Consider the following 16,905-nt stretch of genomic DNA (forward strand, 5'->3'; position numbering starts at 1 on the left):
ATGGCAGAAAGTGGCAAACATTCAATAAATGTGCTATTGGAATTGACAACAGTACAATTTCATAGACAGCATGTGTTTGAAAATGGCACAGGAATCTTGGGTAGTCTAGAAAAAAATTGCTTTTATGACACGCTTGCTTTTTCTGTAGTATAACATTTTTCATTCCTTAATTTTATTTAAAAAAATTGCTGATGATGCAGATTCTGGATATCAGACTTTGTACTGTGTGTTTATTGTTTATAAGGTGCAGGAGGCCTGAGGCTTAGGTAACCAAAATTTTTGATTATGCTGTGATATGGCTTTCTGTTAAAAAATCCAGCGTCTGTTGTGAATTCAGAAGCTATCTTTTCCTGTACAAGACACAAGTTTTATCAAAACTGTTTTTATTAATATTATTTAACCATCAAGATGCATAATTTCTATGTTGTGTTTTGTTTTCCTTTCAGAAGAAATGAATTCCTCTATTGGCCACACACCAATGCCTAAAAAAAAATTCACGTCGTCCATAAAGCCTAATTCTTCACCCCTACTCAATAAGGTAAACATAAAGGAAAAGGTAGGATGACAGATTGAAATTGTAAATGCTTTTCCATTAATGTAATGAATGACATGTATTTTTCCCTTTCCCACAACTTTGTCTGTTTGATTCACTTTTTTCAAGTTTTGGCATTCATGTAGTATACGGTTTAGTTGGTTATCATATTTCAGTGGTTTTGGTTTTCAAACTTTGTCAAAGTCGCTAGACCCTTAGAATTGTAAGGTTTTCCCAGGACACTGCATTCCACTTTTAGAAAGTATATCTTAAAATAATATTTAAAGTAAAGTAATATGGTATAGGTACTTTATGCAAACATCATTAAAAAAAGTATTGTATTTTTTATTTAAAAACTTTAACGTAAATTTAAAGTAAATTACTCGTTAACAGCATTAACTCGTGCTCCAGGTGTCACCTACCTTTGCATTCTATTTTGTGACAGGGCTGTGCTTGGATTTTTTGCACAAATTGTCGAAAAGTAGCTCTGTTGATATTATTTACAATTTTATATTGTGCATTGAATTTGTTTCTGTGTTTTATTTTTGTTGCCACATACGTCAAGAAAGATTTTTCACTTAAAATTCTTTGTTCCAAATGGCATTAAAATGTTTATAGCTGTGAGAAACTTGGTTAAATTGTAATGCCGAATATTGTGATATGTCACTGAATTTATTCCATTTCATCTACTGGCAAGCCTTCTTATTCATCATAATATTTAAACATGTTTTTTTTTTTTTTTTAATCTAGTCACACTTAGTTTTTTTTTTTTTTTTTTTTTTCCCCCAGGGAAATATTTTTTATGGTTTTCTTCAATTAAGGTACTCATTATGTAATTTTCAACCTGTCTAAATTCAATTCATTCGCTTTTTTTTTTTTTTTTTTTTTTTTTTTTTTTTTAGCGAAACACTTTGCATCCTTCTTTTTGACATATGATAACATTTTTAATTTTAAAACTAATCTAAAACTAAATGTATCTTTTTAATAATTTTTTATTTATTATTTTTTATAATGAGCAATAGTCAACTAGTACAAGTGCTTTATAATTTTCTTTTCAACAGTAATTTTAAATTCTTTGTCCTATGTAATTGTTTTAAAATCTTTAAATATGTGTCAATTTTTTATTATTTATTTTCAAAATTTGGTTTTTTCTGGATTCCTTCCTTATTATTATTGATATGGATTACTGCCTGGCCACCCTGGGCTACTTTTTTTTTCTGTTACAAAGTTGGCAGTAATTTTGAATTTTTTTTATCCTGTATAATTGTTTCAAAATATTTAGATAGATATCAGTTTGTCAGATTTCTTGAAAAAATTATGCTTTTTTCCGACTTTTTACTCGTATTTGTACTCTTGCAAAGTTTGGCAGCAATATGAATTTTTATGACATTTTCCCCCACATAATCGCTTCAAAATATTTAGATTCGTGTCAGTTTGTCAAATTTTCAAAATTTTTTACTCTTACAAAGTTGCAGTAATTTGAATTATTTATGACCTTGTAGCAGCGACATTAGGATTTTTTTAAAGTGAGAGAGATGAAAAATTAGTAATCGCCTTCGCCGGGAATTGAACCACAGACCTTTCTTTGAATTACCAGCTCAGTTTGCTGACCGCTACACCACAAAGGCACACTAGGAAGGCAGGAGAAATACCTCATATACTCCCCCTTTTAAAGGGCGTCTGGCGTTTCTAGGGTACCCAATCGCCAAATCCTGGGTGTGGAGAGTCATCATCCATCACCCTTTTAGTTTGAGTGCCACTGTAGAGACATTAGGATTTTTGGAAGCAGGCAAGATGAAAAATTAGCAAGGCCTTTGCCAGGAATCTTACCACGGACCTCTGAAATTCCAGCTCAGTGTGCAGACCACTACACCACAAAGGCACTGCTAGGAAGTCAGGAGAAATACCTTATAACCTCTTTTTTATATTTGTATAAAATATTTAGCTATCTAATGTTGGGAGAGGGGCAATTTTACAGTCATTTTGGATTTCTGATAACTGTGTTTGTGAATTTTTTATTTTCTCAGTCCCCATGTATTAAAAATAAATCTTAAAGTATTTAGGTATGTACAAATTTGCAAAATTAGGCTTTTTGTCCGTTTGGTTTACTTTCTGATTTTTACTCTTTGCTTATATTTAAATACTCATATCTGTTTTTATTATAAATGAATTATTTTAAATTTGTGATATTAACTGGTTAAACTAAAAATATTTTGCTTTTTTTAAAAAAAAAAAAGAGAAAGAAAATTCAGGATTTTGTTAAAGAAAAGTTGTTGTCTAGCGGCGCATACAGTAAACAATTATCTTGCGGAATTGAGTACGAAGATGTAAAGATTGGAAGTGGGCCAATGGCAAGACGTGGAAAATATGTGAGTATTTAAATACATTGTTTTGGAAAAGAAGTGTTCTGTTTTATAAATAATTCGTACTGATTTTTAGGTTATTAAATTTTTTTTTATATGAAAACCTTGAATTGAGGTAGGAAAGTGCACAAAAGAAAAGGTGCTGCAGTTTCATTTTTAGCATTTGAAGCAGTTGTTGTTTATGTAATGGAAGTATCTGTCAATAACCATGGACTATCAAAATAAGAAATTTTTGCTCTGTGATGTATTATTATTCGTGTTCCAGCTATAATGTTGTCATCCATCTAATGCATTTATAATCCAAAAATTTAAAAAAGGCCTTATGTTCACAATTGATTGCTAACCATGTTGCAATAAGCTTGTTAAAAATTTCAATTAGGATATTAATAACTACTTGGCTTTATGCTCCATGATTATATTCATGAATTTAAGTAGATACTCAAATAGATTGTCTAATTTAGGCAAAGCAAGCAATTTATGTCTACCTAAGGTCCACCCTGGATGTAATCACTAGCTTCTTGAGAGGACTTCTGGTGTGACATATTTTGAGTGCTTCTATGTTGCCAGAAGAACCACTCTTGCCATACAATTTTCTGGAGCACTATTGATTCATGTTGTCTTCTTTGAATAAAAACAATTCATAATTTTGGGGCAGGAAGATTGATCTAGTAGTTCCTTATCAAAGTGTTTTTATCATTTTGATCATTTTTGGTGGCTATTAATCCATTTAATACTATTTATAATTATCCAAAAAATAATTTTGATCATTTTTGGGAGGAGTGATCAGTTGATAATTTTTTGTATGTTTTGATCATTGTTAATTTATGAAACAATTTTTGTCATTTTTATTGATGATTTTGGGAAAGGTTAATACAATTGATAATTATTGAAAAATAATTTTTGGTAATTTTGACTGATTCAGGGGAAGGGGTAATCCAACTGATAATTTTTGGGTGTTTTTATCAAATTGTTATCGAAAAATAATTTTCATTTTAATTTAAAAGTTTTTTGGGATATTGAATTGATTTATTTGATAATTTCTGAGGAAGGTTAATGCTATTGATAAGTATCCAAAAATCATTTTTGATCATTTTGATTGATTTGTAGGGAGATGATCCATTTGAAAAATTTCCACATCATTATGATTCCTGATTTTGGAGAGGGGATTGATCTGACTGTTAATTATCAATTGATATTTGGGGTAATTAATACAATTGATTCAAAAAAATTTTTGTCAGTTTTGACTCACTTTTGATTTAGGGGGTTAATAATTTTTGGGGTGAATTAATTTGATTGGTAATTTTTTATAATTTTGGCTGAAGTGTGGGAAGTGATATAACTGATAATCTTTAGAACCTATTGATTAGATTGTTAATTGTAAAAAAAAATTGCCATTTTGATTGATAATTTTGAGGGGAATTGATCCTATTGATAATCATCAATTAATTTTTGAGGAGACTAAAACAGATGATAATTATAAAAAAAAATAATTTTGTTTGATTTTGAGGGTTGATCAAACTGGTAGTCTGAGGGGCAGAGATCTGTAATCATGAATTGGATTGGGAAGAAAAATATTTGTATATATTTCATACAAAATAATAAAAAAAAAGATTTTATTTTAATTATAGTTTTAAAAAAAGTTTCTGTGCTTGTGTGTACACTAAGTTTGTCAGACACTTATTTTAATAATTATTTTTCCCAGGTCCATGTGAATTTCGTGGGAAAACTGGAAAGTGGCAAGATTTTTGACGATAGGAGTGGGGGAAAACCATTCAGCTTCAGGATGGGCGAAAAACACGTCATTAGAGGCTTGGATCGTGGCATTGAAGGTAGTTCTGAAATGCATGCTTCCTTTACCTCTTAGTTTTTTATTCTCACAAAAGAAGTATTAGAAGCTAAGACATGCCTGTTTCACCCAAACACTATGTTGTAGAGTAAATTAAAGTGAATATTTGTGTGAAAACGTGCAGAGCTTTCAGAAAAATGTAAACAGACTACCATTCTTAGTAACATTCAAGTAACATGTCCCAAAAGTAGTTACCCCTTTAGTTTTGTGTGAAGTTGGATACTTTTTAAAAATGTCTAGTCTAGTAATGTTTAAAATGTGCTGAAGGTGTGCTAAGTTTTGTTTTGTATGTGCAATTTGTTCTAAAATTTATTAGCACCAAAGGTGCCATTCTCACTTTTACCATCTCAATCTCACTTTTGTGCTTAAATCACTTTTCAAATAAAAGTACTACCAAATATTATTGCCATGTTTTGCTTTTTAAGAAATAGCATAATGCATATAAGAAAATGCATGGCAACATTGTACTGAGACTAAAGATTTTTTTTTTTTTTTTTTTTTTTTAAGTATTTTGTAATTTTGCCGTGGAATTTTGTTTTAAAAGCACAGAGAAAGTAATTAATAAGTTAAGTTAATAAGTAAAGTTAAAAAGACAAAAAAGTTGGATAAAAAGTTAATGGCAACATTATACTAGCACTGACTGTTGTGTATTGTACAAAAAGTGTATCAAGAATTCTAAACATATGCTGCTGTTAAAAATCTTGTGACTTTTCTGTTGTATTTTATATGGCATAAGAGCAAAGAAAGTGATGCTTAATATTGATGCTGAAAGGACAAAAAATAAATAAGTGCTCGCGGAAAGAAGTCCAAAAACAGTCTACATGGTTGCCACGCTATCTGAAAACCGGAAGAACTGGAAAAAGTCAGGAAATTCAAAAATTCAGGGAAAAGTCAGGGAATTTAAGTATTAGTCAAAATCTCGAAAAGTCAGGGAACTTCATACAACGATCCCGCCAAAAAAAGCGAGTTTTGCGCCGACGTCGGAAGAGATAACTTTTTTGGCGAATTGTGTATCACGTGAGTGTCATTCGGGCAGCTGACATAGAGCCAATTTTCGCAGCTCCAATTTGATTGTCTTTCAGAAAGGCAAAGCAAGTTTCCCGCTTTTTTTTTATTTCCATTAACCTCGAGAATCGAGAGAATCGCATGTGCAGTGCATGAACTAAAGAAAGTACCAGTTCTCGTATAAAACAAAATGGGTTTAATATTAGCATACGGTACCATGGAGGTTAGAATCAAAGAATATGTATTGTAAAGAAGGAAAACCTCTCTGCAACAGACGTGGCTCCGTTCCATCATAGAGGGAAACAGCTGTGTATGCGCGATATATCTGTCGCCAAAGCTCGAAACCTGTGTCGAAGTTCGAAGGTCACATTATCAAGAGTTCATAAAACGAATATCGTTTAAAATTTCTTTAACTACTTGCGCTAAAAAGACGTGCCAGGAACGTCAAGATGCTTTTGTCTCAAACCTCAGGCGACGTGAACACCACGTCAATAGGCATTTATCGCAAAAATGAAAATAACGTGGTGCACACGTTGCCTAACAATGAGATTGTTTATTTCTCGAGTTACAGCTCTGGATTGCACTCGCAGACGGGGAGCAGCGTAAATGAGACACTTTACCGCGTTTTATGTTGTAGCGCATGGCACCGCAACCATTAAGTTTAGTCGTAGCACAAGTGATTAAACTCTAAAGGAAAAGAAAATATTTTTTGGCGCAAGTGAATTAATTCATGGATTAGTTATTTTGAGGGAAAAAAACTACAAAAATCCGTTTTTAAAATTATTGCAAAAAATCCAAACGTTCTTTGGTAAAACGTTTCTTCTTAGATTTTTCGCAATAATTTAAAAACAGATTTTCATAGTTTTCTTTTTTGTCAAAGAACGTTTTTCTTAACACGTGTTTCTCAATTTCCTGTACACATCACGGAGACGGAAATTCTGGCCACCAGGTTCCTTCGCCAAATCCCTTGGCAAATTTTCTCTCCGCATTTTAGTCGCGTAAAAGCATTTTACGTGTATGGAACCTTTTCTTCTTTACATAGACGTTCTTTGATTAGAATAATCTCCATTATGGTACAACGGGATTTGGCGACATGATGAGCAGTAAACGGATCATTTTGGTCTTGGCGACAATTTTCAAAATCGTGCCAAGGCCTTACCGTATACTAGAATTTTACCACAAAACCTTTTTAAACCTTTTTTTTTTCTTTTTAATAAATACCTTGTCATTTTGCAGTAAAATAAAAAATAGTAATCTGTCATCTAGGCTAACCATGTAGTATAACTACATTCGCTAAAATATCGTTGATTATTCTAATTCAATTTTTAAGTAATTATCTTTTTTATGTTATTCATATAATTTAATGTTGCTTCTTTCCCCTAAATTTATTTATTATTAGTAAATAATCTTTCCAAATTTCAGGAAATTTTCTCTGGCATAATCTTGAAATTAATTCTAGCAGTATTATGACATACCATCACGAAATTTAATGCACATATTTTTTCTTATGTATGCTGCAAAATAAATATAAAATACCTCAATTTATTAAAATATCATTAAATAGATTTCTTTCTTTCGTTTAGCTGCAGAATGTCTGCAAAAATTGCCTTTATTCCAGATTGGGAAGATTCTAATCTCAATCTTCAGTGGAGAAAACAACTCCTATTATAATTATATTTGTATTTTCAAGTGTTAAGGTGCCTTTTAAGAAGATGCCTCACACAAATTAAATTTACCTAAAATCTAACCTAACTATTTAGCATTGCGTTATGATTTATAAGGATCGGATTAGCCTCGTGTTAAACTGGTGATGATCATGAGTAATAATTAAATAAAACATACATTTGTTATCCAATGTATATATCTTAAATTTTATCAAGTTTCTTAAGTGGAAAAGTAAACAAAATTATCAAACAAAGTATACCAAGAATAATTAAGAATAAATGTCCTCTGGGATTTATTGAATAATTAAGTGAATTTGCTACACAATACAAGTAATACTATAATGCCATAATTAATTTACCTCTTAGCACAGCCAAAATACATTATGCTGATAGACTGGAATTTTCTTGAAACACACCTGGAAAAGTCGGGAAATTTCATTCTCCTGTTTGAGTGGCAACCCTGAGTCTAGTAAATTGTGTTCTCAGCAAGGGCATAAAAAACCTTGACAAACCTTCTTGTCTGGTATTTAAAAGTAAATGTTAAATTTTTAAGCGCAACGTATTTTTAGAATTCCCATTAGAGTTAAATGTTGCCATATATTTTTCAGTCTTTTTCTCTATTCATTCTGTCAATTTTTAGTTTCTTTACAAGATGACCTACACAATGTTTTATGTTTTAACTGTATTAAGTATCTCTTTCTTCACACTTAATGGCTCATAAAATTCAAGCGAAATCACAGTCTGTACAATTGTAATACTGGGTTAAGTGTAGCCATTCTCAGTTCATCAGATCAATATTCAGTTTTCTTTGTGAGATGACTGGACAACCTTTTTGTCTCTTTACCTTTATTAGTAAACATCACTTTGCACTTAAGCCACACAAAATTCAACAATCAAATTACAAAATGTTTAAAGGTGGCATATCTTTAGAACTCCTGACAGAGTGCCCATTGTTGCAATAACTTTTTTTTTTATTCCTATATTATTTTTAAAAAATAATACACGCTTATAAATTTGGTGGCAACATCTTTATGTTTGAAAAGTGATACAAACAGAGTGTGAGGATCAGGATTAATAACACCTGGAGGTAATAAAAATTCAAGTCTTTTAATACCTTGTTCTTTTTTAGCACTTTAGGGAGAGGGTATGTGTGTGTCTAATTTCACAAAAATAGCTATTTACTTTTGGAACACCCTGCATAAACAAATTTCTAGATGCCAAAGGTTATGAATTTTTTAAGAAAGTAAGTTTACTAATTTTTAATTACACATGTCAAATTACAAGGGGGTGGCTAATACACAAACCTTAACCTTTTGTAACATTCCATACAGTTTTTGTTACAGAATTGATGGACCATGGCAAAAATTAGCTATTTTTGTAATATAGCATATGGTGTATAGTGGCCATCTGTCTGGATTATACATCAGATCTCCTGGTTTTTTATTTTTAACCTTTTAGGAAATGTTTTTCAGCTATAAAAGAAATTTGTTGAATTTCTGAAACTTTAATTGTTCAAATTCCGTCCTCCGCAAGTGATTTTCATCTTTTCTGGTTAAATTTTATCACATCTGAAGTCTTTCTCTTGTAGATGTATATGGAACTTTTTGTAAAGGTTCCTTTGACCAAAATTTAATCAGTTAATATATGTATTTAATTTTGCTTTGTCAAAAAAATGATCCACTGCCACAAAGTAATGTACAGTAATATGTGGATTAATTCTTAACTTTTATTTTCATGTTCCTTTCTTTAAGTTATAGATGACAATCCTTTACTAGTCCTAAAAATTTGTGGCTACAATCTTTTTCATTGATTGTAGCGCTTAAGAATGTGATTCTTGATGGCTGCGAGGAGTTAACAGGAATTGTCTTTGCCTTCCCATCAGGAGTTAATTGCAGTAAAAAATTATTTTGACAAGGGCTAAAAGTGCATAAGTCATACATACCAGATAATATCCCCCCTCCAGTACATAATGTGCAATTTGTCTTATAGAAGTTAAGCATATTTTCTAAAGTCTAATGCTTGCTATAATCACATGTAATTTTTGTTATATTAATTGTTCATATACTGGAAAGAAGTTACCCACTGAGTGTCCCCAATTTCCCTAGTGCTGTTGACAGATATCTTGTCCCATTGTTGCTGTGAATTTTATCATTCTTTAGATTTTGTTAAGTGATTATAAATCTTTTATATGTATCAATGATGTTAGTAGGAAGATGCAGATGCAGATATGTTTGTCCGAGATATTAAAACAGTAAAAGTATGTTTGAAACAGACTGTGGCCATTAATATAGTTGGTTAATTACAAAATGGTAGTCTGATATGTCAATGAGACTTTCTGTATGAAAACAAGTGTTTGTCTTCCTCTGCTGCCTTGGTCCCATTCTGATTGTTATTTTTGTGTTGCCTTTTTTTTAACAATGTGCACTTCAGATGTGATGTTGGCTCTGGAATGTTAAGTTCTGCTGTATTAATATTGCTGGCTGCTTCCTAAGCATATCTGCTGTTTTTCCTTCTAGCTTGGTGTATATGCTTTTCCCCAAGTAAGGCGTAAACATAATGGGAGTATTATTAAGTAGGAGTTGCGGTATTTCTGTGATTAATTGTAATATAAAAAACATGGTTTTTTTGCTGTCAAGATTGACTGTGAAAGAATTCTCTGATTTGCAGTGTAAAGCTGCAAGAGCTTCATACACCAGGCAACAGATTTTTTGTTCTTGAATCAGTAGCAGAAGTTGGAGTATCTATCTTACAGCGGCTTTTTCAACCACACATAAAATATGCAAAATAATTGTTCTTAGTTGTGTAGCTTTCTCAAAAACAAAGTTTCTGATCTCCATGCTTCCGTTGATTGACCTTAGCAAAGGTCATCTTCAAGGGTATCTCATCCCATGCAAAATACTTCCATTTCTTCTGCTATAAAATGTGAAGGAGAGAAATTACCACAAACATCATTCAAATGTTGTTCCATTTCATAAAGATTTAGGACTTCTTTAGTAAAAACTTTAATGACTGTTGGTACTGAGTTAAAAATATAATAGAAAAACTACTTTTAACAAAACTTTCAAATTTAATCAATTGAAGTTAGCATTATATATGTGTTTCAAGTTCAGTTAAAGTTGTTTTAAACGTTGTTATATATGTGTTTCAGGTTCGGTTAAAGTTGTTTTAAACATTGTAATCTTAGGTATGCTTTTTTTTTACTATACTACACTTGTTAGACTACAGTAATATTTTCATGTTTCATATTCATTTTAGTTATGTGACTGAGCATAATTATTATGTTAAAATTATAACAAAACTTCTTACATTTGAGCTTGCTGTAACATCACATGCTTCATGTCCACTTAAAGTTAAAAACAACAGCATACTACAGCATTTGGTTATAAATTTTTACTAAGCTGTAGCTTAAATGTGCTAATATTTACATGTTTTATATTCACTTAAAGCTGTAGTTGTAAACTATGTAGCTGACCCTCAAAAGTATTGGTTACCAGTTTTTAATAACCTTCAGTTACATTACGTTATTCACATTAATGTAATATGTTAAACCATAATATAATTTGTCTTATTTAAAACTGCTGTAATATTTCCATTTCATGTGTATTTAAAGTTGTAGTTTTAAATTTTGTAGCTAGTTCACAAGAATATTATGAAGTTTTTCTAAACTATACTTATACTACACCTGTTTAACTACAACAATATATACATGTTTCATATTCGGTATATTTGGAATTCATATTAATTGTCATACTAAACAAGTGTTTTTCCCAACGTAAAGTCCTAATATACTCTAGCTTCTTAATCAGTTTTTTTTTAATTTCGTTCATATTAATTAGTATGTTTAAACTCAGTATAACTTCACACTTGAACCTACAGAACTGTCTGTTTATTTATAATCCAAATTCTGAAATGCCCTCTTCTTTAGTAATCAGTATATATATATATATAATCCATTTTAAATTGTCTATTTAATTAGTTTTGTTGCATTTAAACTGCAACAAAATTTTAGACACTTAAACCTGCAGAAGTTTTACTTCTGCTTCTTTACAACTGCTTCTTCAGATTCCAAATGCTGTAGTATGCTATTGTTTTATATGATCCATCGTAATTATTATGCTAAGACAAACTTTTGAAACTAGAAATTGGAGAAGGGTTTAGAACATTTTTGTATAATTTTTGAAAGCATCATTTATATAGAATTGTGTTTTGTGAAAGCTTTGAAAATCTTATAAGAAAAATATTTCTGTAAGATTTTTATAATTAATAGCATAAGTTTATTGATTTTATTCCAGTTTCAGCAAAACAGTTCTAAGTTTTGTTTTATTATCTTACAGGTATGAAAGTTGGTGGGAAAAGAAGGCTGAAGATTCCTTCCAATCTGGGGTGAGTGTTTATATTTTTGTGGAGGTTTTCATAGCTACCCTACCCTTACGTATACAGTAACTGTTTTACTGCAGATCACTGCAAATATTTTGGCCCCGTGACCACATTAACAATTTAAAAGAGCAGTGAATTACAAATGAACTACTGTTTTTATGCAGTATAAAGTCTGTAATCTGGATGTCCAGTGTCTGTATCTTCAAACCACCAGCCGAAAGTAAATGTATAAATAAAAAATTTAAATAAATAAAAAATCCTTAAAGCTTTCAGATTTTATATTACACCAAAAGGGGCATTTTTTAAATATTTTGTGCATTACTTAATTTATTAAATATAATGTTCTTTGCACTTAAAGCATAAAACTCAATTCAACCTCAGTATCACAAAATAATTTAAAAAGAGCATAGCTTTAGAATTTCTGATACAATCTTCACACACTGGACATAAAAATGTTTCCACATAATTGCACAATAAAATGTAAAATAAGCACATGCTTTTAGAGCATTGAGGAAAGGAGCACCCCCAAAAATTTCCATTAGCAGTTTTGCCATGGAAATGGTGCAGCTAAATCAAAAAAAAGGGGGGGATAGTAGATGTAAATGTGTAGGGGGGCACTAAAATGTTTTCATTGCTTGGGTCCTCTAAAAGCATTAATATGACCCTGTTGATGATCATGATTTTAATACGCAATTCACTCCATCTATAACATAATGTTCTTTATATACTTTTAAGCAAGAGACAGAAAAATTCACACATTAGTTCATATAAAGTGACATTCAGGATAATTCCTCAGTTCACAAGTAAGATAAAGCTTGTTATATTGGGTGGGAAAACATAACATAAATGTCTCCACTTTTAAGTCTTCAGATTGTTAGCTCATCACATATTATTATTTATTTTATTATTATTTTTTTTAATCTCATGGGCCTGTGTTTTGGTTTTAAATTCAGACCTACAGAAATACTGTTATTTTCATATTTCCAGTTAACTTGGTGTCCATTATAAGAGATTTTACTGTATTTTATATTTAAATAATAAATAATATATGTGGCTGATCATTCATCTTTATTTCTTAAAATTTATTCGAAAAAGTAAGGAGATACTAATATTCAAATACCAGTTTATTAAAAACATTACAAGACTCAAATGTGAAATTTTCAGATTGCCAGATTTTTTTAGTACTTTAAAAGAAATATACCTGTTTAAAATTAAACAAAATGGTAATGCAAAATACTATTCTGAGGAAATTGATAGATGGGAAGAAAGTAGAAGAATCTAGAAGATATCCTTCATGAATGTTTGCTACTCCTCGAAGCATAAGACCGGTTACATCCATGTACATCAGATTCCAAGTGTTTTCGTTTACAAAAGTATAATACCTTAATTTTATTTTTCAAATTTAATATACTCAGAAGCATTGAAAATACAGCAAGATCCGATATGCAAATTATCCAAGTTTGGTGTCAGTGCACATAATCACACACCCTGCAGTGGCGCTTCAGTCAACAAGTGGGCCCTGTGTAAAATGGCACATAGATGAACATTCATAAACACGACGATCACGTTCCAACTCTAGGAGGACTTCAGTAAGCAAAGAATACTGTGTTGACATGAGAGAAGACATTTCTTACAGTTAAGCGAGTTTGGGGGAGGGCCTGATGAATGGCATGAAAAACCACAGGCTAGTTGATGTGCCATGTTGCCTGCCAGGTTGATCATTCGGAGTGTGCCGTCAGAACATGTTGGGAGCAGAGAACCCTGTCTGGAGGAACCAGCATGATAAGACGAGAGGATTGAAGTATCGTATGGCAAGCGCTCGTGGATTTCACAATGAGTCATTCCACAGTACAGTTATATGTAGGGGTGCCAGTTGTTCCACAAACCCTTTCCAGATACCTTGAGAACACATCTGTATCGTTATGAGTATAAAATTTCATTTCAGTCTTATGCTCCCTTCTTGGTGCGATATTTTCAGTGTTTTTGAGTGTAAGTCTGTTATTGATAAACGATTATGTTATTGATTAAAAGTTGGTGGTTTGAAAGCAGCAGACACACTTGTAAATAATTCAGTGAATTGACTAAATTATTTATTTAATGTGTGCATTATGTGTAAATTGTTATAACTAAGTTCGCAGGCATAATACTGAGATAATGTGTATGAAATTAGTCAAAGAAAAGAAATGCAGGAAAAGGGAATAAATTCAGAATTAATAGGGAAGTATTTTTAAGCAGCTTTGTTATCTAAATTAAGTATTCAAAATAAAAGCACACCTCAAAACAAAATGAACAAGAAGATTGAGCAGTTATTCCTTTAATAAATAATTTAAGTTTTTATATTTTCCCCAAACTATCGCTAATTACAATACAATAAAATCTGCAGATAGTGTATAAAACTGTTGCCAAACCATAAACTTGATAAATTATTCTACTCGACTCTATTCTGTTCTCTTTTATATTACATTCTGTTCTTTTCTGCTATTTATTCTATTCTATAGAACTGAAAATCTCAAAATAAAATTTTATCATGATAAATTTTAAAAACTCTGGGAAAAAAAATTACCGTATTTATGCAAATCTAATGCGCATCCCCATTTTAAAACTTTAAATAATAAAAAAATTGTTTGTCGGCGAATGTAATGCGCATCAATGGTATGAGGAATTTATTGAATCTTATTTTATACAACAATGGATTTGTATATAAACTATCAATCAATGGTATGATAATTTTATTTAAATTTAGATACCATATTTTATACAACAGTGGATTTATACATAAAGTAGCAGAACATAGAATTAACCTATTAGTGGGCTATTGTTATGTGAAACAATCATTGTTAATTACCACTACCGTATATACGGATATCGTAAAGTATGAACATGAAATAAATCGTAACATTTCTATCTAGCTAACAGTTTCTACAATCAGTGATTAATAATAAACGTCTTTATTCACTATTTTGATGATAGCTTTTTTAGTCCCCTTCTCCGTAATGGTGTAGTTACGAGGCATACCAAACCAAATTGGCGTCTTGTCAGCGTTGCCAATTTGCCCCATTGAAAAATTCTTTTCCTTCCGAAGTGTGATGACATACCGCTAAAATGTTAGTAGTTTTCCCTCAAAATCTGCAGGAAGCTTTTGGCATATTGTTGTACGGCGTCTTAGAGATAACCCCATCCGCTTCATAAACCGATCCACCCATCCACGGCTAGTTTTAAACTCTGGTTTCGGTATTCCAAGAACTTCAGCCTCCTCTTTTGCTTTATTTCTTATAGTGTCGCTAGTCACAGGTTGTCCATTCTTCCTCCTTTCACGTACAAATTTCAAAACTTTTTCTTCAATTTTAGGGTGTCTTCCTTTGCAAGGGCCAGTGAATTTCTTTCTACTAGTTTTAGTTGCAAACAGTGCCAATTTCTGTTGCCGCCACAAGCAAACATTGCTCTCAGCTACGTTTAACCCTCTCCCAGCCTTTCTATTGCCATTTCTTTCAGGATGAAGAATTACTTTACGTTTGAAAGTAGCGTCATATGACATTCTTCTCTGCTTGCCCTCCATTTCGTGACTTCGTACTCTGCAGTTTGTATCCTCTATGCAATAATGTGTCAACAATAAATGTTACGGTAAATGTAGTCGAGAAATACAGTAATCCATTGTTATGATTTAAATTTGGTTGACGTCAACGCCGAACTTTGCACTCGAATCTAATGCGCCATCGAATCCAATGCACACCCCAATTTTGAGTACTACATTTTGCTGAAAACGATGCGCATAAATACGGTAAATAAAAATACAAATTGCTGAAAAAAGTGCTTTTCCAGCATTCTATTCAGATTTTAGTTTCATGTATAAAGTTATTTGAAGGCATTTCCAACCGGCTTTGATTTGCAGCCAATTTCTAAATTTAAGAATGTTGTGAGCCCTAAAATTTTCAGGAATATAAAATGTAAAATCAGCGATTTGGAATGATGAAATTGTAGTTGCTTTTGTGGTTATTTGATTTAAAAAAAAAAAAAAAAAATATTAGCTAGTTAAGATGCAACTGGGCCTTTTACTCCCCTAATAATTTGCTTGCTCCTGATGTTTGTAATAAATATTTCTTAAATTAAGTGGTGATTATTTATATTTTACTATAGTGTTCATTGAGTGATTTAGCAGTGTTTAAATATCAGGATTATATGCAATTAAATTACGTACCATTCTGGACGAAAACAACTTCCAAATACCCTGAACATTGTTTGCTATAGCATCTGTTTACTTTCACATTTTTACTTTTTGTATTTTCTGTTGACAGTTTTGTTTCATATTGGTGGCTGTGATATTGGTTCTTCCAGCTGTTTTTTATATACAGGAAACCTCTTAGTCCATAGTGTGGTTAATCAAATCGTATGTGTTGACTATATTTTCTCCCACACACACTTTTTTTAAAGCATCCATATGAAATAAAATATATCTAGCTAATAAGTCTGATAATTGTGTTGAACATTTTGCAGCTTTGTTTGTTAATGCATTTATTAAATTAAACTATATCTAACATAAATTACATATAATATATCCAACTGATAATTATTGTGACTATCTGCAACTTCGTTTTCAATACATCTAATCCATTCAAATTAAAATATATTTAATTTTTAATTTTATACACATGTAATATATATAAATTAAATTATATTGAACTGTTAAATTTTATGAACATTTGAAGTTTGTTCTCAGTAAATTAAGTTATTTCTAATGCCATAAAAATAAGTTTGTACGAAAAATAACTGGTTAGTTCTTATTATAATTCACATTTTATTTTTGAAATTTTTTATTTCCTTTTTAATGTTTTAGGGTCTAAGATTTCAGATTGCGATATTCTTGTTGTTGAACAGATTTAAATCACAACTGTGCATAAGTTGTTGAGTGACTAGTCAGCCAGGTCCATTGGATAATAAAAAAAAATTGTTTTTCTCTTTACAGGTATGGAAAGGCAGGCAACGATAAGATTCCTCCGGATAGCGTTCTTTATTTTATAGTGGAATTAAAAGCTGTGAGTTGAGAATGTGATTCTAAAGTGTTATATATTTTATCGTGCTGTAATAAGTCTTGTAAATAAACATTACATTCAGATTTTTCAA

The 16,905-nt window shown here is 31.1% G+C and overlaps 1 protein-coding gene across 4 annotated transcripts in view; it reads left to right on the plus strand.

Moving 5' to 3' along the window:
- LOC118186798 (uncharacterized) overlaps positions 1 to 16,905 on the plus strand; it is a 90,975-nt gene extending 74,070 nt beyond the window's left edge. Inside the window, exons 8-12 of one of the 4 annotated variants that reach the window (XM_085820154.1) lie at positions 447 to 556; positions 2,770 to 2,901; positions 4,598 to 4,724; positions 11,745 to 11,793; positions 16,748 to 16,905. In XM_085820154.1, coding sequence (XP_085676280.1) covers positions 447 to 556; positions 2,770 to 2,901; positions 4,598 to 4,724; positions 11,745 to 11,793; positions 16,748 to 16,826 — 497 coding nt within the window. In that variant the 3' untranslated portion in view covers positions 16,827 to 16,905. The remainder of the gene's footprint in view (positions 1 to 446; positions 557 to 2,769; positions 2,902 to 4,597; positions 4,725 to 11,744; positions 11,794 to 16,747) is intronic. The other 3 variants (XM_085820164.1, XM_085820157.1, XM_085820170.1) reach the window with 3 other exon arrangements.

The sequence above is a fragment of the Stegodyphus dumicola genome, chromosome 1, assembly GCF_044657685.1.
Source record: "Stegodyphus dumicola isolate Sdum_Otavi_A_Nest chromosome 1, ASM4465768v1".
In the NCBI taxonomy this organism is placed as follows: Eukaryota; Metazoa; Arthropoda; class Arachnida; order Araneae; family Eresidae; genus Stegodyphus; species Stegodyphus dumicola.